Source organism: Orycteropus afer, unplaced genomic scaffold (assembly GCF_000298275.1).
Source record: "Orycteropus afer afer isolate SDZICR_OR568_19922 unplaced genomic scaffold, OryAfe1.0 scaffold00066, whole genome shotgun sequence".
Taxonomy (NCBI): Eukaryota; Metazoa; Chordata; class Mammalia; order Tubulidentata; family Orycteropodidae; genus Orycteropus; species Orycteropus afer.
This window is the reverse complement of record NW_006921653.1, coordinates 6,080,222-6,104,322: the sequence shown is the minus strand read 5'-3', so window position 1 is coordinate 6,104,322 and position 24,101 is coordinate 6,080,222. Positions and strand designations below refer to the sequence as shown.

At 40.2% G+C, this 24,101-nt stretch overlaps 2 protein-coding genes across 2 annotated transcripts in view; both read right to left on the bottom strand.

Moving 5' to 3' along the window:
* The window catches only part of ANKUB1 (ankyrin repeat and ubiquitin domain containing 1), a 67,641-nt gene that overhangs the window by 11,437 nt on the left and 32,103 nt on the right, over positions 1–24,101 (bottom strand). Inside the window, exon 4 of the mRNA XM_007940183.2 lies at positions 19,949–20,063. Within this exon, the coding sequence (XP_007938374.2) occupies positions 19,949–20,063 (115 nt within the window). The remainder of the gene's footprint in view (positions 1–19,948; positions 20,064–24,101) is intronic.
* Positions 7,843–8,937, bottom strand: LOC103196442 (developmentally-regulated GTP-binding protein 1-like). The gene has a single exon (XM_042780853.1). It carries the CDS (start codon positions 8,935–8,937, stop codon positions 7,843–7,845), a length of 1,095 nt encoding a protein of 364 aa, XP_042636787.1.

The following is a 24,101-nucleotide window of genomic DNA, read 5'->3' as shown; positions in this document are numbered from 1 at the left end:
ATATATATATATATATGACTGTTTTTATAGCATATACAATGTAGAAATATCATCTGCCAAACCTATATATGGCCATGGGTATATTTCCATTTGCCTACCCTTACAGATCATCCTGCCTGCATAACTATGTATCCACCCATATATTAATGTTTGCCATTAATATATGTGTGATATAACAATTCTAATAACACAGAATTGTGTATGTAATAGTATTTACCATTTTTTTTCTGTACTTCTTGTGTACTTCTCCATGTCTTCCGTTTCCTGAGTGATATTGTGCTGGTCACACACTTTTGGTATGTTGCCTTTCCCTTCACACAGATCACTATATGTTTCTTACCTAGCTAACATTTTTCTCTCCCCTCCCCTCCCATCTCATCCCTGGTAACCAACTGTGGTAGTTAAGGTTGTGTGTCAACTTGTCTGGGCTTGGTTGAGTGGCTGGGCAGCTGTTGGTAGTTATTCCCCATGATGAGATTGGCAATCAACTCCATGGTGGAATCTACCACAAGCAGCTAAGTAGCTGCTTTAGGGATGTGGTCTGCTTCCCATACATAAGAGGCAGCTTTGGGAAGGGTCTCTAGCTTATGGCACACTTGAACCCTGCATGTAGCTGAGTCATTGTTCAGCATCCTGCTCTGCCAACCTTCGGACTTTCAATGGACTTGAACTAAGGGCCTGCCATGTGGTTTGGTAACATCAGGACTGTGCCTTATTTACTCGTCAACCTTGGGCTTGTCAGCCTCAGCAGGCAGCAGCTGAGTGAAGAAAAGCCTCTAGCTCCAGTGGGCCGGGAGCAGGAGGCAAAGCTGAAGCCCAAGGTTGAGGGGCTTTCACCCAGCCCCTAGAGCCTGGCACTTTGAATTCGGACTTAAAGCCTCCAAATTGTAAGGATAAATTTCTGTTTGTTAAAGCCATCCCATTTGTGGTATTTTCTGTTAGAGCAGCGCAGAGGTAACCAAAACACCAACAAAGAACATTTCTTTATGTTTGTAAATCTTTCCTTGACTTTTTATAATAACTTATCTAATATTTGTTCTTCTGTGATTGATTTATTTACCGCAGCATAATGCCTTCCAACTTCATCCACGTTATGAAGTGTTTCACAGATTCTTCATTATTCTTTAATGCTACATAGTATCCCATTGTGTGCATGTACCATAGTTTATCCATTCATATGCTGATGGGAATTTAGTTTCCATCTCTTTGCTTGTAAATAGTGCTGTGACAACATAGGTAAACATGTATCCATTTGTGTTCCAGCTCTCACTTCTTTAGGATATATACTTAGCAATAGGATTGCTGGATCAGATGGTATTTCTATTTCCAACTTTTTAAGGAAGCGCAATACTGTTTTGCATAGTGGTTATACCATTTTACAGTCTCATCAGCAGTGTATGAGAGTTCTAATCTCTCTACACCCCCATCAGCATCTTGTTATTTCCTTTCTTGTTGAACTTTGCTCTTATTGCTGGGGTGAAATGACATCTCATTGTTGATTTGATTTACATCTCTCTAATAGCTAATGCCATAGTGGCTAAGACACTTGCCTGCTAACCAGACGGCTGGCGGTTCAAACCCACCAGCCACTCTTCAGAAGGAAGATGGGGCAATTTACTTCCATAGTGATACTGCCTCAGAAACCCAAGGAGGGGTCGCTATGAGTCAGGTCTGACTGGATGGCACATAACAACAACAACAACAATAGCTAATGCAGAAGGAAGATGGGGCAATTTACTTCCATAGTGATACTGCCTCAGAAACCCAAGGAGGGGTCGCTATGAGTCAGGTCCGACTCGACGGAACATAACAACAACAACAACAACAATGGCTAATGATCATGAGCATTTCCTCATGTGTTTGTTGGCTACCTGAATGTCTTCTTTGTTGAAGTGTCTGTTCATGTCCTCTGCCCATTTTTCAGTTGGATCGTTTGCCTTTTTGATGTTGAGGTGTTAAAATTTTCTGTAAATTTTAGAGATAAGTCCCTTGTTGGATATGTCATTGCCAAATTTTTTCCCCCAATTTATAGGTTCTCTTTTTACTCTTTTGAAGAAGTCTTTGGAAGCACATAAGAATTTAATTTTTAGAAGGTCCAAGTCATCTAGTTTCTCTTCTGCTATTTGTACATTTTTGGTTATGTTTCATGGTCTACTTATGCCATAAATTAGGGCTCCTTAGTTTGCTGCTATTTTTTCTTTGATGAACTTTATAATTTTAGGTTTTACAATTAGATTTTGGATCCATCTTGAGTTAGTTTTTGTGTATGGTTTAAAGTATGGAAGTTGTTCAATTTTCTGTAGTGTTGTCAATACCATTTGTTAAAGAGACTATCTCTTCTTACCCACTTAGTGGGTTTTGGCCTTTATAAAGATCAACTCTCCATAGGTCAATGGATCTATTTCTGCATTCTCAATTCTGTTCCAGTGGTCTGTGCATGTCTATGCTGTTTTGACTACCATGGCTGTACAGTAGGTTTTGAGATTGGAGAGCATGAGACCTCCTACTTTTTTTTTTTCCCTTTCACTGTAGTGTTTAGCTTATTCAAGGTTTCTTTCCTTTCCACAAAAATTTAATGATTTGTTTTTCCATATCCTTAAAGAATGTTCTTGGAAACTGAATCAGGATTGCATTGACTCTATACATTGCTTGGGTAGTATTGACATTTTCACAGTGTTCAGTCTTCCTATCTATTCCATTTATGTAAATCTCTTACAGCTTCTTGCAGTAGTGTTTTGCAGTTTTCTTCATATAGGACTTTTGTGCCCCTGGTAAGATTTATTCCTAAGTATTTTATCTTTTTTGGCAGCTATTGTAAGTGTTTTTTTTGTGTGTGTTTTTTTTTAATTTCCTTTCCAGAGATCTCTTTGTTGATGTAGAGGAATCCAATTGATTTTTGTATGATGATCTTGTATTCTGCCAATTTGCTGAGTCTTTCAATTAGTTGCAGTAATTATCTTGCTGAGTCTATTGTGTTTTCTATGTATAGGATCAAATCAGCTGCAAATGGAGATTGTTTTATTTCTTCTTTGCTAATTTGAAAGCATTTTATTTCCCTTTCTTACCTATTGCCCTGGCTAGGATTTTCAAAACAATGTTGAATGAAAGTGGTGATAGAGGGCATCCTTGTCTGGTTCCTGTTCACAAGGGGAATGCTTTCAGTCTTGTCCATTGAGAATAATGTTGGTTGTTGGTTTTGCATAGATGCACTTTATTATGTTGAGGATTTTCCCTTCTAGTCCTATTTTCCTGAGAGTTCTTATGAGGAATGAATGTTGGATTTTATCAAATGCCTATTCTGAATCTACTGATATTATCATGTGGTTCTTTTGTTTTATTTATGTGACAGTTTATGTTGATTATTTTTCTAATGTTGAACCATCCTTGCATACCTGGTATGAATACTATTCAGTCATGGTGTATTATTTTTTTGATACAGTGTTGGATTCAAATTAGTTAGGATTTTGTTGAATATTTTTGCATCTTTATTCATGAGAGACATTGGTCTGTAATTTTCCCTTTTTGTGTTGTCTTTGCCTGGTTTTGGTATCAAGATTATGCTTTCTTCATAAAATGAATCTGGGAGGATTCCAGCAATTTCTATGTTCTGGAATAGTTTGAGTAGGATTGCTGTCAACTCTTCTCTGAATGTTCAGTAGAATCCTACAGTGAAGATGTCTGGCCTAGGACTTTTTTTTTTCCCCCTGATTTGTTTAGGTTCTTCTTTTGTAATGGGTCTGTTCAAATTTTCTAGCTTAGTCTGTGTTAGTTTTGTTGTTGTTGTTATGTGCCGTCGAGTCAGCCCCCGACTCATAGCGACCCCTCCTTGGGTTTCTGAGGCAGTAACACTACGGAAGTAGGATTGCCTAACCTTCCTTCTGAGGAGTGGCTGGTGGGTTTGAACCGCCAGCCTACTGGTTAGCAGTCAAGTGCTTTAGCCACTATGCTACCAGAGCTCCTAAGTTTAGGTAGGTCATATGTTTCTAGAAAGTACAGTATTATCCTTTTTATTGGGAGGTTCTATTGTGATGTTGCCCATTTCGTTTCCTATTTGTGTTATTAGCATCTTCTCTTTATTTTTCTTAGTTATATTTATCAGCAGTTTGTCTATTCTGTTATCTTTTCAAAGAAACAGTTTCTAGTCTTGTTGATATATATTTTTTTATTATTTCTGTTTCATTTATTTCTGCTCTAATCTTTATTATTTCCTTTCTTCTGGAGACTGTAGTTTCTTTTGTTGCTCTTTTTCTAATTGTTGGCATTGTTGGGTTAAGGTATTTATTTTGGTGTCTTCTTCTTTTTTGATATGTGCATTTATTGACCTTGTTTATTGCTTCTGCTGTGTCCCAAAGATTTTGGTATGCTGTGTTTTCATTCTTGTTTATTTCAAGTAATTTTTTTTTTTTAAATATTCTTCAGTTACCCACTGGTGGACAGGTTTCAATGGAGCTTCCAGACTAAGACAGACTCAGAAGAAGGAAGAGGCCATCCACTTCTCAAAGAATTGGCCAGTGAAAACCTTATGAATAGAGTGGAACATTGTCTGATATATTACTGGAAAACTTTATGAATAGACCTGAAACATTGTCTGATATAGTGCTGGAAGATGAGCCCCTCAGGTTGGAAGGCACTCAAAATACAACGGGAGAAGAACTGCTATCTCAGAGTAGAACCGACCTTAATGCTGTGGATATAGTAAAGATTTCAGGAAATCCATTTGCTGATATGGCATGTCTCAAGAAGAGAAGAAACAGCTGAAAACATCCATTAATAATCAGAACATGGAATATATGAAGTATGAATCTAGGAAAATTAGAAGTAGTCAAAAATGAAATGGAACACATAAGGATCAATATCCTAGGCATTAGTGAGCTGAAATGGACTGGTTTTGTCCATTTTGAATCAGATGATGATATGACCTACTATGCCAGGAATGACAAATTGAAGAAGAATGATGTGCCATTCATCATCACAAAGAATGTATCAAGATCTATCCTGAAGCATAATGCTGTCAGTGATACATTTGATTTTTTTTCCTTGATCTTCCTATTATTGATTTTATAATATGAGGAAGACCAATTAATACTAGTATTATTCAAATTTATACACAAACCATGAAAGCCAAAGATGAGGAAATCGAAGATTTTTACAAACTTCTGCACTCTGAAATTTACCAAACGTGCAATCAAGGTGTGTTAATTATCACTGGTGCCTGGAATGCAAAAGTTGGAAACAAAGAAGAATCACTGGTAGTTGGAAAACATGGCATGGTGATAGAAATAATGCTGGAGATCACACAATAGAATTTTGCAAGACCAATGGCTTATTCATCACAAATGCTTTTTTTCAACAACACAAACAGTGGCCATGCATCTGGATGATGGAGTACACAGGAATAAGACAGACTACATCTGTGGCAAGAGGCAATGAAGAAGCTCATTATCTTCATCCAATACAAGGTCAGGAGCTCACTGTGGAACAGACCACCAACTGCTCATATGCAAGTTCAAGTTGAAGCTGAAGACAATTAAAACAAGTCCATGAGAACCAAAATAAGATCTTGAATATATCCTTCCTGAATTTAGAGACCATCTAAGGAATAGAATTGATGCATTGAACACCAAGGACCAAAAACAAGAGGAATTGTGGGATGACATCAAGAACATCATCTGTGAAAAAAGCAAAAGCTCATTAAAAAGACAGGAAAGGAAGAAAAGACCAAAATGGGTGTCAGAAGAGACTCTCAAACTTGTCCTTGAATGGAGAGTAGCTAAAGCAAATGGAAGAAATGACAAGATAAAAGAGCTGAACAGAAGATCTCAAAGAGCAGCTCAAGAGGACAAAGTCAATTATAATAATGAACTATGCAAAGACTTGGAGTTAGAAAACAGAAAGGGAATAACACACTCAGCATTTCTCAAGCTGAAAGGACGGAGGAAAAAATTTAAGTCTCAAATTTCAGTATTGAAAGATTTCATGGGCAATATGTTGAATGATGCAGGAAACATCAAAAGAAGATAGATGAATACACAGAGTCAATATACCAAAAAGAATTGGTAGATGATCATCCATTTCAGGAGGTGGCATATGATCAAGGACCAATGGTATTGAAGGAAGAAGTCAAAGCTGCACTGAAGGAATGGGCAAAAAACAAGACTCTGGAAATTGACAGAATACCCATTGAGATGTTTCAACAAACAGATGCTGCTCTGGAGGCACTTGCTTGGCTATGCCAAGAGATTTGGAAGACAGCCACCTGGCCCATTGCAAAGAAAGGTGATCCCACAGAACATGGAAATTATTAAACAGTATCAATGATATCCCACCAATGTAAAATCTTACTGAAGATAATTCAAAAATGGTTGCAGCAGTACATTGACAGAGAACTTCCAGAAATGTAAGTTAGATTCAGAAGGGGACATGGAGCAAGGGATATAATAACTGATGTCCGATGGATCTTGGCTCAAAGCAAAGAATACCAGAAAGATGTTTACTTGTGTTTTATTGACTATGCTAAGACATTCAATTGTGTGGGTCATAACAAATTGTGGATTATATTGAGAAGAATGGGAATTCCAGAACACTTGATTGTACTCATGAGGAACCTGTACGTAGACCTGGAGGCTGTTATTCAAACACAACAAGGGGATGCTGCATGGTTTAAATGTGTGAAAGGAGTGTGTCAGGTTGTATCCTTTCACCATACTTATTCAATCTGTATGCTGAGCACATAATCCAAGAAGCTGGACTATATGAAGCAGAATGTGGCATCAGGATTAGAGGAAGTCTCATTAACAACCTGAGATACACTGACGACACAACTTTGCTTGCTGAAAGTGAGGATGACGTGGAGCACTTGCTGATAAAAATTAAAGACTACAGTCTGCAGTATGGATTACACCTCAATATAAAGAAAACAAAAATCCTCACAACTGGACCAATAAGTGGCATCATGATAAATGGAGAAAAGATTAAAGTTGTCAAAGTCTTCATGTTACTTGGTTCTACAGTCAATGCCAATGGAAGCAGCAGTCAAGACATCAAAAAAGTGTTGCATTGAGCAAATCTGTTGCAAAAGACCTCTTTCAAGTGTTGAAGAGCAAAGATATCTCCTGGAAGACTACAATGGGCCTAACCCAAGCCATGGTATTTTCAATCACCTCATATGCATGTGAGAGCTCGATGATGAATAAGGAAGACCACAGAAGAGTTGATACTTTTGGGTTGTGGTGTTGGTGAAGAATGCTGAAAGTACTGTGGGCTGCTAAAAGAACTAACAAATCTGTCCTGGAAGAAGTGGAGGCGGAATGCTCCTCGGAAGTGAGAATAGCCAGACTTCGTCTCATCTACTTTGGTCATTCTCCAAAGAAGGAAGTCATGCTTGGTAAAGTGGAGGGTCAATGAAAAAGGGGAAGGCCCTCAACAAGATGGATTGACACAGTGGCTGCAGTGATAAGCTCGGGTATAGTAGGGATCAGGAGGCTGGCACAGGACTGGACAGTGTTTTGTGCTGTTGTACATAAGGTCTCTGTGAATCAGAGATGACTCAACAGCACATAACAACAACAACAACAATGCTGTGATCAGAGAAGATGATTGGTAGTATTTTATTTATTTATTTGCACGTAGCCAGCTATCAGACCAGATCCTTTATGCAGTTCAACATATAGGGTATAACACCAAGGTAAGTGAAGTTCCAGTTTGGGTGCTTCCACCTGCCTCCTCGAATCCTAATCCGACAGCTGCCAAAGCTGAGAAGGGGTTTAGGGGAAGGTGCTTGGTCATGGGGAATGTTGTTGCTGTGCTGGCCCGGCAGTGGGGAAAAGAGAAGGTTTCACTTCTTCACAATCTGAATGACATCCTTGTCCTCCAACATGTGATCTTTCCCACTTTCTGAGGATTGTGTTTCACAGAGAGACCCCAGACCAGAGCGTATTTAAATTCTTTGATAAGATTTTTGTGGATCTTCATGCAGAAATCCTCCACCGTGGTCCTAGAGTCAGGCAGTATGACCGGGGACGTGTAGTCTGGTAACTGGCCTTTGGGTTTGGTATAAATCCTCACTAGTTTTACACAGTCCCAGATTTTTTCCAAAAGGTCATCAAAATTCCAGCGGTGGTGAGCAGAGATAGGAACGCAGTGAGGCACCTTATAGATGATATCCAATTCTTCAATGGCGATCTGATCAATCTTATTTAACACATAGATACAGGGGATATACACTCTGTTCCCTTCCACCACATCAATGAGATCATCAGCCGTGGCATCACTACGCAGAGTCACGTCAGCATTATGAATTTTGTATTCAGCCAGAATGTTCTTCATGGTTTCAGCATCCAGCTCACTCTGAGGGCAAGTGGCCGTGAGATTAATGCCACCCTTGTCCTTCTTCTTAAAACCGATGTTGGGGGATTTGCTGTTCAATCGAATGCCAAAACCTTCTAGCTCATTTTCGATTATCTTCTTATGTCCCAAGGGTTTCAGGACATCCAGAACAATCAGGATCAAGTTACAGGTTAGGGCCACAGCAATGACTTGGCAGCCTCTACCTTTGCGGTCCTTGGCATCCTCAATGATACCTGGGAGATCCAGAAGCTGGATCTTGTCACTTTTGTATCTGATGACACCAGGTACAGTGGTCAGAGTAGTGAACTCATAGGCTGCCACCTCAGAATATACCCCTGCCAGATTATTTAGCAGTATTGACTTCCCCACAGACAGAAAACCCACAAATCCAATTCGAGCATCACCTGTCTTGGCCACGTCAAAACATTCTCCTGGTCCACCACCACCACCACCTTTTGGGGTAATGAGTTCTCTGAGAAGCTTAGCAAGATGAGCCTTAAGCAGCCCTAGGTGGTGAGCTGTGGCCTTGTTCCTTTGAGTTCGAACCATCTTGGCTTTGATCTCTGCAATCTTGGCTAAGGTGCTGTTCATGGTGGTGAGTCCTGGAGGGCAAAGTGTCAGTGGCCTCCACACTGAGGGTCTCTCCTTGCACACAGCCAGCAAACCAGCCACCACCTCCAGGCACCACAGAAGTGATTTGTAGTATTCTGATTATTTTAAATTTAGTGAGGTTTATTTTGTGGCCTAACGTATGGTCTATTCTGGAGAATGATCCATGTGCACTAGAAAAGAAGGTTGGCAATCTACTTCTGTAGTGAAACCACCTTGGAAACACAAGGAGGGGTCACTATGAGTCGGATTCGACTTGAAGGCAGTGAATATTACATTTTTTGGGTGGTGGAATGTTCTGTTTATGTCTAGGAGGTAAAGTTGGTTGATTGTGTTGTTGTGATCTTCTGTATCTTTGTTGAGTTTTTAGTTCTGTCCTTCATCAAAAGTGGTGTGTTAAAGTCTTACACTACTATTAAGAATTATCTATTTCTCCTTTCAATTCAGTCAATGTTTGTTTTATGTATTTTGGAGCTCTTTCATTGGGTGCATAGATATTCATGGTGGTTACATCCTCTTGGAGGATTGACCATTTTATCATTATATAATGTCCTTCCTTGTCCCTTATGGTGGTTTTTGTCTTGAAGTATATTTTATCAGAAATTAATATTGCCACTCTTCTTATTTTTAGTTGCTATTAGCTTGGTATATTTTTTTCATCTCTTGATGTTTAATTTATTTTTCTCTTTGTGTCTAAAGTGAATTTCTTGTAGGCAGCTGTGATAGTTAAGTTTGTGTGTCAACTTGGCTAGGCCTGGTTGAGTGGCCGGGCAGCTGGATGTAGTTGTTCCCCATGGTAAGATTGGTAATTAACTCCATGGTGGAATGTATTGGAGCAGATGATTAGCTGCTTTAGGGATGTGGTCTGCTTCTTGTATATAAGCAGCAGCTTTGGGGATGGTTTCTAGCTTATGGCACACTTGAATCCTGCAGGTAGCCATGTCATTGTTCAGCAGCCTGCCATGCTCTGCCAACTTAGGGACTTTCAATGGACTTGAATTAATGGCCTGCTGTGTGGTTTGGTAACATCGGGACTGTGCCTTTTTACTTTTCAACCTTGCGGTTGTCAGTTTCGGCAGCCAGAAGATGTCTGACTGAAGAAATGCCTCTAGCTCCAGTGGGCCAGGAGCAGGAGGCAGAGCTAAAGCCCAAGGTTGAGGGGCTTTTACCCAGCCCCTAGAGCCTGGGACTTTGACCTCAGACTTAAAGCCTCCGAACTGTAAGAGAATAAACTCGTTTGTTCAAGCCATCCCACTTGAGGTATTTCCTGTTATAGCAGCACAGAGGTAACAAAAACAGCAGCATATGGTTGGGTCTTGTTTTCTTATCCAATCTGACACTCCTTTTCTTGACTGGTGCATTTAATCCATGCACATTCAGTATAATTAATGACATGTATGAATTACTGCTGGCATTCTTTTGTGTTTTATTTTGTGGTGTTGATGATTTCTTCTGAATATTTTTCTGTGTTGAGCACATTTTGCTATTGAATTTTCTTTCTCTTTTCTTCATTGTTGTTGATTTTGTGTTTACTAAGTCCTTATGATTTTCTTCTTTCTTCTTTTTGTTAGGAGCTCTGCTGGCACAGTGCCAAAGGCATTTGACAGCTAACCAGAAGACTGGCAGTTCAAACTCACCAGCACTCTTCAGAAAGAAGGTTGGGCAATCCATAGTGATTCCACCTCAGAAATCCAAGGAGGGGTCACTATGAGTCAGATCCAACTCCACGGCAGTCGTTTCATTCATGCGTTCTTTTGGTTAGAAGGCTTATTAACTTTCTTTGTGGTTATCCTGTAGCAAAGTCATATCTTTCTAAGTTTGGAGCAATCTGTTCTGTATTGATATAATCCTGACTTCCTCTTCATTTGGAAGTTCTGTAATTATACCATTTATTCCATCTGTTTGCCTTGTAATTGGTGTGATTTACATATTGACTTCTCTGGTTCCCTATTTTCTGTTATGCAAGCTTGTTTCCAAACCAACTCTGTGCCATCAAATTGATTCCAACTCATAGTGACCCCTTTGGGTTTCTGAGGCAGTAAATCTTTATGGAAGTAGATTGCCCAGTCTTCCTCCTGTGGAGTGGCTAGTGGGTTTGAACCACCAACCTCTGGTTAGCAGTCAAACGCCTTAGGCACTGCACCACCAGAGCTCCTTAAGCTTATGTTAGTTTTGAGAAGTCTTTTTCTGGGTTGGTTTATAGGTGGTATTGTCATGTGTTTTAATTTTTTTTTTCTTTCTAGATAATTTTATTATTATTATTGTGATGTATATATAAAACACAACATTCACCGATTCAATATTTTTCACATATACAGTTTAGTGGCACTGATTATGTTAATTATGCTCCATATCCATCACCAGTGTCCATTGCCAAATTTCCTGTCACCACATCTCTGCTGCAACTTTCTGCTTCCTCACAATGACTTCTGTTTTCTCCTCCCACCCAGCCCTGGTAACCATGAATAAACTTTGGTCTCTAAGATAGTCTTTTAAAGGTTTGCTTACAATAACATCCAACTATTATGGGGTCAGTCTCCCAGAAATATTTAATTATTCCATCTGTGTTAAATTTCTTTGTCTCCTTTTCTTTTCACAGACAGATGGAGAGGGTTTCAGGCTACCATGTCTCTCTCCAAACAGTACTGCTTTTCACAATCATCTAGAAGGTGTCCTATGTGCTACATGACAGACTTTGGGAGAAATCTTTTCTGAGGGAAAAATATGAGGAAAATAATCCCATCTCATATGCAGCATTTCAAGTATCTAAAATGCAGATCTAGCCAAATAACTCTCTGGCTTACCATCTTTCCAGGCCTTATATCTTATACATAAAATGTGTTTTAATCTTAAGTTGTTGTCTTCCATTGTTGGTTTTTCTATTGGAAGGACTCCCTTTAGCATTTATTGTAGTGTTGGTCTGGTGTTTACAAATTCCCTTAATTTCTTTTGTCTGTGAATGTCTTAATTTCACCATCATAGTTGAGGGACAGTTTTGCTGTTGGGAAGCTCTGGTGGCGTAGTGCCCAAGATATTTGACTGTTAACCAAAAGGCTGGTGGTTTAAATCCACCATCCAATCCTTGGAAAGAAGACTGGGCAATCTACTTCCATAGTGATACCACCTCAGAAACCCACGGAGGGGTCGCTATGAGTCAGACCCAACTCAACAGCAATGAGTTTGGTTTTGTTTGGTATAATTCTTTGTTGGAAATTATTTTCCTTCAAGGTTTTGTATATGTCATCTCATTGTCTTCTTGCCTGCATGGTTTCTGATGAGAAATCAAAGCTTAGTCTTATTGGTTGCCCTTTGCAAGTAACATTCACGTATCCCAACTTTCTCTCAAGATTCTTTCTTTGTCTTTGGTTTTGGAAAGTTTGATATGAGAATATGCCATGGCTTGGTGACTTTCTCTTGAAGTCTATTCTGTATGGGATTCACTGAGCTTCTTGGATGGATACGTTTCCATCTTTCATGATATTGGGGAAATTTTCTGCTAGCACAAGTCTTTGACAATTTTCTCTCTATCTCTCTCTGTGTATGTGTGTTTTATTAGTTTATTTATTTATTTACCTCCTCCTGTTTTGGAATTCCAGTCAGATGTATGTTATTTCTTTTCATATCATTCCATATAAATCTTAGGTTTTCTTCATTTTTTTTTTTTTCCTGAATTTTCTTCATACAAGCTGGTGTCAAAGGATTTGTCCTCAAGCTGGGAAATGTGGTCTTCAGCCAGGTCAACTCTACTCTTGTTCTTCTAATGTGTTATATTTCCATAATTTTAGTTCATCTTCTGGACTTCTAATTGCTGTTTTTGTATGATTTTCTAATTGTCGATTTATTTTGTCATTTGCTCTTGTATTGTTTTCTTGAATTCTTCAAGGGTATTGTCTGTCTTTTCCTTGCTTTTGTTTATGGTTTCCTTGAGTTCTTGGAAGGTTATCTTTTGAATTCCTTATTAGGTAGTTCCATTATCTGTTATTCCTCAAGGAGATTTCCTAGTTCTTTATTTTGTCACTTGCTTCTGCTGTCTTTTCCTGTTTCTTTTTTTTAATGAAGTTGTCTGTTGTCTCAAAGACATTTTGAAATTATTGTTTTTATTTGTTGATTATCTGTTGGTTTGTTTCTTCCTGTTTTTTGTTTTGCTGTATCTGGATGTGTGGGGCAGGAGTGCTTCTTTGGTTATTAGCTTGGCAGCATTGGGGCACTCCTCCAGTTGTCTCTGGGTTGATGGAATAACTCATGGAAATGTAGGTGCAGGTCTCTGTTTGTCAAGAAGAGGAGATGCAGGTAGGATGGTCATGTGTTGTCCACCACTTGTCATTGATCCAATGGTATAGGAGCTGTTTGTGGTTTTCATTGGGTAAGGTGGTCGATGCAATAGATATGGCTGACTAGTGGTGAGTTAATGTCCTCCCTTCATTGGATGGGACTGGGAAAGAAAAAAAGGAGAATAGAACATAAAAAACAAAGACCAAAAAGGGGCGGGGGGAGTGGAGACTGAGAAAAAATGATTGGTAAAGATAAAAGAGGAAAAGGGAGAAATGAACAAATAAAGAGGAAGAAAAATGGAAAAAAGAAAAGGAAAGAAGTGAGAAAGATAAGAAGGCAAAGGGGAAAAAAAATGAAAAGATTTTTGTTATAGCTGGTAGCCCTAGGAGTGTGGAGTAAAACACTGATCCACCGAAGAGTGTGTCCACAGAGGTGGGAGGTGCCTGGTGCAAATGGATATCTCAGAGGGAAGAATGAAAAGGTATACCCTTGTGTCCAGCGTGAAAAAGATCTGTCAGTGACTCAGGCACCAGTCAGGTGAGCTTCAGCTCTATCTGCTAGAGGCAAGTTATTGGGGTGGCTGGGTTGCTGTGAAGGTGGCCAGTGATACAGATTGCTGGGGTCTAGAAAAGTATTCACCCCTAGTCACTGGGAAGGTGTGTGTTTGTTAGAGTGGAGATTGTAGTTTTCCAGTTGAGGATCACTGGCATGCATCCAGCGTCCTGGGCACATACAGCCACAGCCTTTTATCCAGCTCTTACCCAGATTCAATCAAATGAGAGGCTGCCTGAGTCTAGTTTTTCCAACCTTCCCAACACAGGCTTTCCTCCTCGTGTAGGTCCTCAGCCCAAATGACTAGTGCCTACTAGTGGTGAGCTATTTCATTCCCTTTCTCTGGCTCCCGCATTGCTCCATGGTCACCTGTGCCACTGGAAGTCTGACCCATATCCATGCACTGTCTTTTCCCAGCTCCAGCACATACTCTGATCACCTGGATTTCTCCAAACCTGTCCATACTCTGTCTTTACTACCATATGGATTCCATGAAGCTGTTTTGTCCCTGTCCTCTTATGATGCCTCTGTGACTTAAAATGGCCATCCTATGTCAGGTCTCGGCTTCTTCTTTCTCCACAGTCACTGCCTTGCTCCAGCTCCCTTTCCAAACAGCACTCAATCTAATTCTTTTTTCTCTTATTTGATACTCAGAGTTCCAGGATCATTATCTCTATTTGTTTCACTCAGTTTTCCCAGGTCTCTGTCACAGAAGGATTAGGCAGAGTGTGTTAGCAGGACACCATCTTATCTCCACCTCCCTGCATGGGGTTTTTAATGGCTGATTTTTCATTTAGAGATGTTGAGCACTTTCTTTGGTGGCTTCTTTGAGTAGGCTCAAACCCCCAGCAGCCTTTTAGTTTAGCAGATGAGCACATTGGTCATTTGTACCACCCTAGGATTCCTGATACAGAGTTTATGTTCAACAAATGTTTTTGTGTGTGTGTGTTAAACTAACAGATTTAAAATAAAATAAAATAATGAGATCTCAGAGGCTCTGAGCTTTCCTAATTTAAGTGCATATAAAAAAATTAATTCTCCAGTAAGAATCTATTCCCCTTATAGGCCTGACCATCAGTTGACTTAAAGGTGTGCTATGGGGGTGAGTTCAGTTCCGGGCTTGAAGGATGTCTAAAGGCCATATTCTTAGGGGTTCTACCAGTCTCTGTCAGACCAGTAAGCCTGGTCTTTTTAATGACAAGTTATGCACTCATTAGAACAATAAATCATACCAAATCAAAAGGGTAGCATTTTCCCAGGGATAAAACTAAAAAGTCAGGAAGGGATAGGAAAGAAGGATGAAAGGAAATGGTAAACACAAGGAGGAAGTGGGAAGAGTGGTGTTGCACTGTGGGAATTGCAACATCACAAAACAAAATGTGTATGAATTATTGAATGGAAAAACCAATTTGCTCTGTAAAGTCCCACCCAAATCATAAAAGAAAAAGAAAAAAGAATCTATTCCCCAAGAAGTTAGTGCCTAAGGCACTTGACTGCCAACCAGAAGGCTGGCGGTTCAAACCCACCAGCCACTCCTCGGAAGGAAGGTTGGGCAATCTACTTCCGTAGTGATACTGCCTTGGCAACCCAAGGAGGGGTCGCTATGATAGAAATTGTTAATATTATGGATTTAGGTTTGAAAAGGAGGGACTTTTTTTTTTTGTTTTTGTAGCCAGTGCAAGAGATCAATAGTGAGGTGGTGCCTAGAAAATAAGGGAACGGTTGTTAGCTTTGGGAACATAGTTACAAATCAACACACACAACAGAACAAAATGGAGATATTCCAAAGCAATACAACTGTCCCTTAACTTGTAACTGCCCAGTCGGTCCCTGACTCATGACAATCCCAAGCATAACAGAATTAGACCATTGTCATAGGGTTTTCATTGATAGAATCTTTGGAAGTAAATCACCTGGCATTTCTTCCTATTAGTCTAGAACTTCCACTGAAATTTGTTCAGCATCATAATGGCACACAAGCTTCCAATGACAGATGGGTGGTGGCTCTGCATGAGGTACATTGGCCAGGGACTGAACTCAGGTCTCTCATGTGGAAGGTGGGAATTCTAACACTGAACCATCTCTGCCCCTGTACTGTAACTCAAGTGAAAACAATAATGGCTCCAAATAAAGAGTGTGTCAGGCATAACCTTAGTGGTTGATAAGCGCTGTTCAGAGAAATAAGAGTCAGGGAGGCAAACCTGAACAGGGTCCCCATAGACATCGCCCAAGATACATTTGGGCAGAACTTGCCACCGCCATTGTAGAGATAGAGGTAAGCTAGTCTGGCATCCTCCAACATGTATTGCATATAACTAACACTCTTGCCTAGGTGCATATTCACTACATCATCTTTTGATATACAAGCATACTTTGTTTTAATGCACTTCACTTTGTTGCACTTTGCAGATCCTGCATTTTTTACAAATTGAAGGTGTGTAGCAATCTTGCTTTGAGGTGCCTACTGATGCTATTTTTCCAATAGCATGTGCTCACTTGGTGTCTCTAGGACACACTTTAGTAATTCTTACAGTATTTCAAACTTTTTCAAAGAGCTATTGCACATTTAGTGGAATATAGTATAATGCAAACATAACTTTTATATCTACTGGGAAACCCCAAAATTCCTGTGACTCACTTTATCTAGATGTTTACTTTATTTTGGTGGTCTGGAACCAAATCTATGATACCTCCAAGGTATGCCTGTATATACGGCTTCCCATCTGGTTTTCCTGTATAAGAAAGATACTCTGACCAGAATTAGGTGGGTCTCTGGGGTCCTCAGAGTCCCCAAGTGGTGCAAACAATTAAGCACTCAGCTACTAACCAAAAGGTTGGCAGTTCAAACACACCCAGAGGCACCTGGGAAGACAGGCTTAATGATCTGCTTTTGAAAGATCACATTCTTGAAAACCCTATGCAGCAGTTCTACTGTGCACCCATGGGGTTGCAGTGAGTTAGAATCAACTCAGTGGCACACAACAGCAACAACCGGGGCCCTTTTGCAGTTAGATAATAACTAATTAGAGATATAAATTAATACATTGGCATTTTGGCTCAGCATCAGTCTTTTTTAAGATTCATTAATGCCAAGTCAATATCTCTGAATCTGACTAGTTTTCTTAGTCTAGGGAGAAGATCTGCCTCCTGTTTGGACTGTGAAAATGCCTCTTGAAATCCCTGAGTAGCTGGGTAACTATCCTTCTAGCAACATAGGGCTCTTACCCCACATCCTTCCTTCAAATATCTACAGTCCGATGTATGGGTCCAATAAGAACCTCAACCTCAACATGCCCATGACTGAATTCGTTTTCTCCCCCAAACCTGTTCCTCTTCTTGGGTTCCTTTCCCAAATGAACAAACCTTCCACTCCCCTCACTATTCAAGTGCTAAGTCTAGACATGATCCTTACCTTCTTCTCTCTCCCTCTGTTCTCAGATCTAATTTGTAACCAGGACTAGTTGATTCTGCCCCCTAAAGGCATCTGTTTTACAGTTTGCCTACTTACCCCCACTTCTACTGGCACAGCCAAAGTTCAGGCCACGATCATGTCTTAACTTTGTACTTTGACTGCCTGCTTGCCTCTATTCCCCACACTGCAGCCAGGGCTACCGTACTAAAAAGTAGATAGCCTCAAGCCCCTCTTACCTTCAATGTATTTCCACTACTTGACATATAAAGTACAAATTCCTTTACATTCCTTCAGGGACCTACATGAACTTATCTCTTATTCTTTTCGCAGCTTCATCACTCGCCACTAACTCCTTCTAACTCTCACTCTCACTCTATGATCCACCGTGTGGATCTATCAGTTCCTTGAATCTAATCTTTGCCTTCAAGCCTCTGTGGTTACATCTTTTCTGGAACATCTTTTTTTTCCTCTTCCTTCTACCTACTTGGATAGCAATACTTCGAGTCTTAACTTAAATTTCTTTTTTTTTTTTTTCCAGGATACTTTATTGGATCCTTTAACTAGTCTTTCCTAGTTAAACTAGGAAAGATGTATTCTTATATCACTATGCACCCATGCCATGCATCACCCACATCATAGCATTTTTCACATAATAATACCTAACACTTTGATCCTGCTTACCACATGCCAGGCTCCCTTCCAAGTACCTTGTGATTATTACATAATTCAATTGCTAAAACAGTTCTTTGAGATCACGGGGAAAAAAAAAAACTCAAATTGGTTGCATCAAGTTGATTCCAACTATGGTGACCCCATTTGGGTCAGAGTACAACTGCTCCATAGGGTTTTTCATGGCTGTGACCTTTCAGAAGCAGGTTGCCAGCCTTTTTTTTCAAGGTATCACTGAACCAAAAAACCAAACTCACTACTGTGGAGTAGGATCCCTCTCATAGCGACCCCTCCTTGGGTTTCTGAGGTGGTATCATTATGGAGGTAGATTGCCCAATCTTCCTACTGAGGAGTGGCTGGTGAGTTTGAACCGCCAGCCTTCTGGTTAGCAGTTAAATGCCTTAGGCACTATGCTACTAGAGCTCCCAGTGTGCCACTGGGTGGGTTTAAACTGCCAACTTTTTGGTTAGCAGCCAAGTGTTTAACTGTTTGCATCACCCAAGGACTCCTCTCTGAGATAGATACTGTTATTATTCCCTTTTTATAGAATAGGAAACTGAGATGCAGGAAGGTTATATAATATGCCCAAATTCACACAGCTAAACACTGAGGGAATCTAGACTTTGCATTTAGGCGTGTAGCACTGGAGGCTGCTCCCAATCATTTTGCAGTTATGTATCTAAAGAAATTGGCTATTTGTATGTCTGTTTTCCCTACTAGACTGTAAACTTGCTGAGGGCAAGGACCTTGCACAGCACATAGTAAGTGCTCAATAAATACTTGTTGTTTGGATGGAGACTAAAAAGAGCTTTTCAGTCTCATTTACATTATCTGAGCTCTTAGATTTTATTTAAAGCTTAAGTCTAGTGTAGATGGTTAAGCACATGAGCACTGGAGTTAAGTTGTCGGTGTCCATTTCCCATCTATGCCTTTGCTAGCTGTGTGATATTGGGCAGGTTTCCTAATCTCTGTTTGCTCATGTGTAAAACAAGATAAAATAGTATCCACTTCATAAAATGATCCTAAGTATAAAATGATGTAATAAATATAACACAGTTACACAAAGTATTTAATAAACATGCACAACGAAAAGTGACAGTCCAAAACAACTCTTTCTTTGGATTCAGAGCATGGAAAAAAAGAGAATTATCACTATTACCAAATAGAAATTAATTTAATATATTTGCATATTTTATAAAATTGTAAAGCTGGTATTTCAACCTATCACTTAGCAGAGTCCTCAGAGCAGCTGGTGGGTGTGTGGACATCTGTAAACATTAAAGCGCCAGGGGGCGCTATTCTAAAATACCACTGAATTGAAACCTAAAAGAGAATCCAATTTATTTATTTTTGCTGCAGTAACACCTTAGATTTTCCACCTGCCTCTTCAAGCCCACTATCTTCCACTGCATCAGCCCACACATACTATATTTTATGTATGGCAAAAACTTACGGCCGTGGAGTCGGATCGGACTCATGGCGACCTCTCCTTGGGTATCTGAGGAGGTATCACTACGGAAGTAGATTGCCTGAGCTTCCTTCCCAGGAGTGACTGGTGGGTTTGAACCGCCAGCCTTCTGGTTAGCAGTTAAATGTCTTAGGCACTACACCACCAGAGCTCTCAAAATTATAAATACATTTATTAAATACAGTGAAAAATTATAAGAGGCAGCCAATGTTTTCTGCCAGTTAATTAACAAGTTTCTTTCTTTCTTTTTCTTTTTCCTTCCTTCCGTCCTTTCTTTCTTTCTAACAATAATGAGCACAAAAATAGCAAGGTACTTGTTGTGACTATCTTTAAAATGCTATTGAAAATCTGACATTCAAACCAATCTGAAGTCATCCATTTAACTAGTTGGCGTTTCCCAAGGAAAGTCTACTTGAATTCCAATCCATCACCAAAGACTGTCAGCTCTGGTGGCATCCCTGCTATCTTTACACAGGAAATATTTCAATAATTACGTCTAGCTGAGACATCTTAACTGCCAGAAAGCAGCACATCAGCTGTGCAATGGAGTGCAGCCTCAAAGTAGTATACATTTAAAATTACTTAAATAAATGACTTAGCATTTGCTTTATCTCCCATACTTGTGTACTGGTCCTTCTTCTGATAAGTAGCGTTGAACTTTAAGCTTTTGTCCTAGGAGACAACCCATCAGAAATTCCTTCCATCCATCCCAGACATCCAAGCGAAGTGTTATGCCTGTGGATCAAGAGAGGTTACAGTCCATCACTGTGATTTGGCAATCTATAAAGCTTCTAATGATTGAGCATGATGCAAAATGAAAAGTAACCTTGGAATAAGTAGACAGGAATACTATTTTCAGTTTAGGCGTTTAATGTCTTGAAAAAGCCATTTAGGTTTCGTGCACTCCCATTTTCTCATGGGCATAATGATCACATATAATGCTGAAATATTTCTGCAGCTATCTTAAAACAGTCCTATGAACATTGATTCGGTGCTGAAATATAAATGACTGTAAACTAAAGCTGTTTTGTTGGAAGAGAAAACTAACTTTAAGGGCAGGACAAACAGCCTTCATGGACCTTTTCGTTACTAGTAATAGACTTGACTGATGCTCACTAGCTATCATGCTTGGTAAAGTAGAGGGACAGTGAAAAAGGAGAAGACCCTTAATGAGATGGATTGACATTGAACCAATGGGCTCAAGCATGGCAGTGACTGTGAGGACGGCACAGGACTGGGCAGTGTTTCATTCTGTGGTGCGTAGGGTTGCTATGAGTTGGAGCCGACTCGTAGGCACCAAACAACAGCCATCCTCTTGTTCTTTATTTACTTTATGACATAGCAGCTGTTCTGTATTATAAATATAATTCAGTGATGCTGGGGAATTTATCACATGCTCCTTAAAATCCTATCCTTTCCTGGCTTCTATGACACCACATTTCCTTCATCTTTCAGGCTGGCATTTTCCAGGAATCTCCTCAGCCTTCTGCTCTTCTCACTCTACAGATTTCCCTGGGGAAAAAAATCTGAACTTTTCCAAGTTATCACCAAGGCCCTCCCTTCTACCTCACTCACATCCCTCTACTCTGCCTCAGCCCACTTTGCTGAGGCCACCCTGATCTTTCACCTCTCCTTCAAACATACTAAGACCATGCCCATCTCAGGACCTAAAGACTTACAGTTTCTTTTAAGTAGGGGCAGGAGTACACAGGAGGGAAGGATACAGGAAAGAGTTAACTATGGGGAGGAAGTGGGAAGAGAGCTGTTACATTGTGAGGAATTGCAGTCAATGTCATGAGATAAAATGTGTATGGAAAATGAATATACTCTGTAAACTTTCACCCAAATTACAAAAAATTTTTTTTTTTTTAATTCTTCATGAAAGGGTTGTCTTTAGATTTTGACTGGCTGTATCCTTCTCAAGGGGCATTGTTGGTTTGGTGGTAGAATTCTTGACTTCCATGTAGGAAACTTGGGTTTGATTCTCAGGTTTGATTCCTGGCCAATGTCCTTCCAGGGCAGCCACCACTCACCTGTGATTAGAGGCTTGCATGTTGCAATGATGCTAAACAGGTTTCAACAGAGCTTCCAGACTAAGACAGACTAGTATAGCAATCTACTTCCAAAAATCAGCCAGTGAAAACCCTATGGATCACAACAGTTGGAGCCTGTTTTGCATGCAATCACTATGCTTTGGAGCTGACTGGAAAGCAGCTATAACAACATGTTCTTCTCATCTTTTAGCTAACAATTCAAATGCCATGTCCTCACAGAGGACCACCTCTTGGCCACCATAGCTAAAGCAACCTCTGCCGCTACCACTACCTTCTCCATTACGCTTTATCCCAAAGACTTCACTTTAACTTCTGTATAGCTCCTGTCATCAATACCTAAAATCCTTTGACTTGTTTGGGGATCTTCTTTTTATTCATCCACTAGAAAGTAACTTTCTTCAGGACTTGGTAGGCAGTCTAGCACTTGCTAGTACTTAATAATACATACTTATTGGCGGATTAACTGGCAATCTCAGGGATGCTAATGGCTTTATTCACCACTGATGTGTCACTCCCAAATCGAAAACTCTAGCTCAGGCCTCTATTCTAGCTCAACTGTCCTTGCTGTGGATATTGACATCTGAGCGATTGCACTGCAACCCCATCATTCTGCAGAACAACTCCTCATCTTTACCCCCTCCCCAACCACCAGCTTTTTCTCCTGCATTCTGTGTCTCAGCTGGTGGCAACACTAACTTTCTTGCTACCTAATCTAGAAATGTGGGAGTGATTCTTCATCCCTCTCCTTTCCTCATGCCCTACATTTAAACAATCACTAAAGCCTAGCAAGTTTATCTCACAAACATTTAGCAACTGTTTCCTTACGTCCATTTCAATCAGTATTGCCCTCTTTTAGGCCTAGATAACCTCACAGCTACCCACTCTTTTTATAGAGGTGTCTGTTCAAATGTCATCTCCTTTCCTGACCAACCACCTAAAGTAGTCTGCTTATCGCCCCTACCACATCACTTTCTGTTCTAGTATCCTGCTGTCCTTTCCTTCATAGTCTTTATTCCATTGCAAATGACATTTTATTCTAGATGTTTAGATACTTGACGGTACTTGCTTCTCCCATTGGAATGCAAGCTCTCAGAGGGTAGGGACCTTGCTGCTTACTCACAGCTCTATTCCTGCTTCCCAGATCAGAGCCTAGCTCTTGGTGAATGCTCAGTGAATATTTGCTGAATGAAGTTCTGCTTCTCTCCCTAAATCCATTCTAGTTACACACTGCCCTCTTTTTTTTTTTTTTTAATTTTTTTTTGATTTGGGTGAAGATTTACAGAGTAAATTCACTTTTCATACAGCAGTTCACATATACTTTGTCTCATGACATTGACCAAAATTTACAATGCAACAGCTCCCCTCCCACTTCCTCCCCATAGTTACCTCTTCCCAGTGTCCATCCCTCCATACTCTCCTGTGCCCTGAGCTGTCTCCCTGTGCATAAGCAGCCCTTCATTCTCCCATGATTGTTCTCTCCAGGGTGTTACACACTGCCCTCTTGACCACTCAGCTGCCCAACTGGCTAGACTGCACACCTATATGCACACCAGGCTGTTTCTTGCTCAGCGCCTTTTCTGTCTGAATGCTTCTGATTCCTTCCCCACAGCCTCCTACTAATAATGTATGATGTAACCCTAGCATCACCTCCTCCAATAGGCCCTTTGTGACCACACCATCCTCTCACCCCTCCAAATAGGTTAAAGAACCACTTCTTTGGGCTCCCATAGTATATATTGAAACTCTTCTTCATTGAACATACACTACTACTTTGGAACTGTGCATTTACAAATAATAACAGTGAAGTCTTTGAGCCCAAGAATCATGGTTTGTCCATTCTTATAGGCCCTGTCTTAGCTATGTTGTTGGGTAACAAGGAGGCCCTCAAGAAAATTAGGTTTATTATACAGATAGACAATGATCACACCTGGTGTGCATTAGGAATCAAGGCATCTCTCAAATGGGCAACTCCCCATCTCACACATGAGCCCCAAGACCTGTCTCTCATATCCTCTGTGACTCTTTGTGTGTTTTCTCCTCTCTCTACCTCTCCTTATGTTTTTTTCTTCTACCACAACTTTGGCATGCATTCAACATTGGTTTGCCACAGTCCAACTCTACTTCATGACACCTTTCAGTTTTTGCCCATGCTGCTAACCAACTTCATTTCCCTATATTTCCCAGTTTGAATTCACAAGACTGATAATTAATCATAATAGTAGCAAATATTCTTTGAATGCTTATTATGTGCTCTGCACTGTTGTAAGTACTTTACATGAATAAACTAATTTAAAATTCATAACAACCCTAAGCGATGGGTAGTATTATTATTCCTCTCTGACCACTGAGGAAACTGAAGCACCAAGAGATTCAGTAATTTGCCCAGGGTTTACATAGCTAGTAAGAAATGGAACCAGGAGTTGTTGTTGTTGTTGTTATGTGCTGTTGAGTCGGCCCCGACTCATAGCGACCCCTCCTTGGGCTTCCGAGGCAGTATCACTACGGAAGCAGATTGCCCAACCTTCCTTTGGAAGAGTGGCTTGTGGGTTTGAACTGCCAGCCTTCTGGTTAGCAGTTAAGTGCCTTAGGCACTGTGCTATAAGAGCTCCCAGGACCTAGGTAATTTGGGTTCTGTCTTTATCCTCTGTGTTATACTCCCTCTCCAAACAAGAATCTGTGACAATTGATGTCACTGGACAGCCTATGGAGGGATTGACTG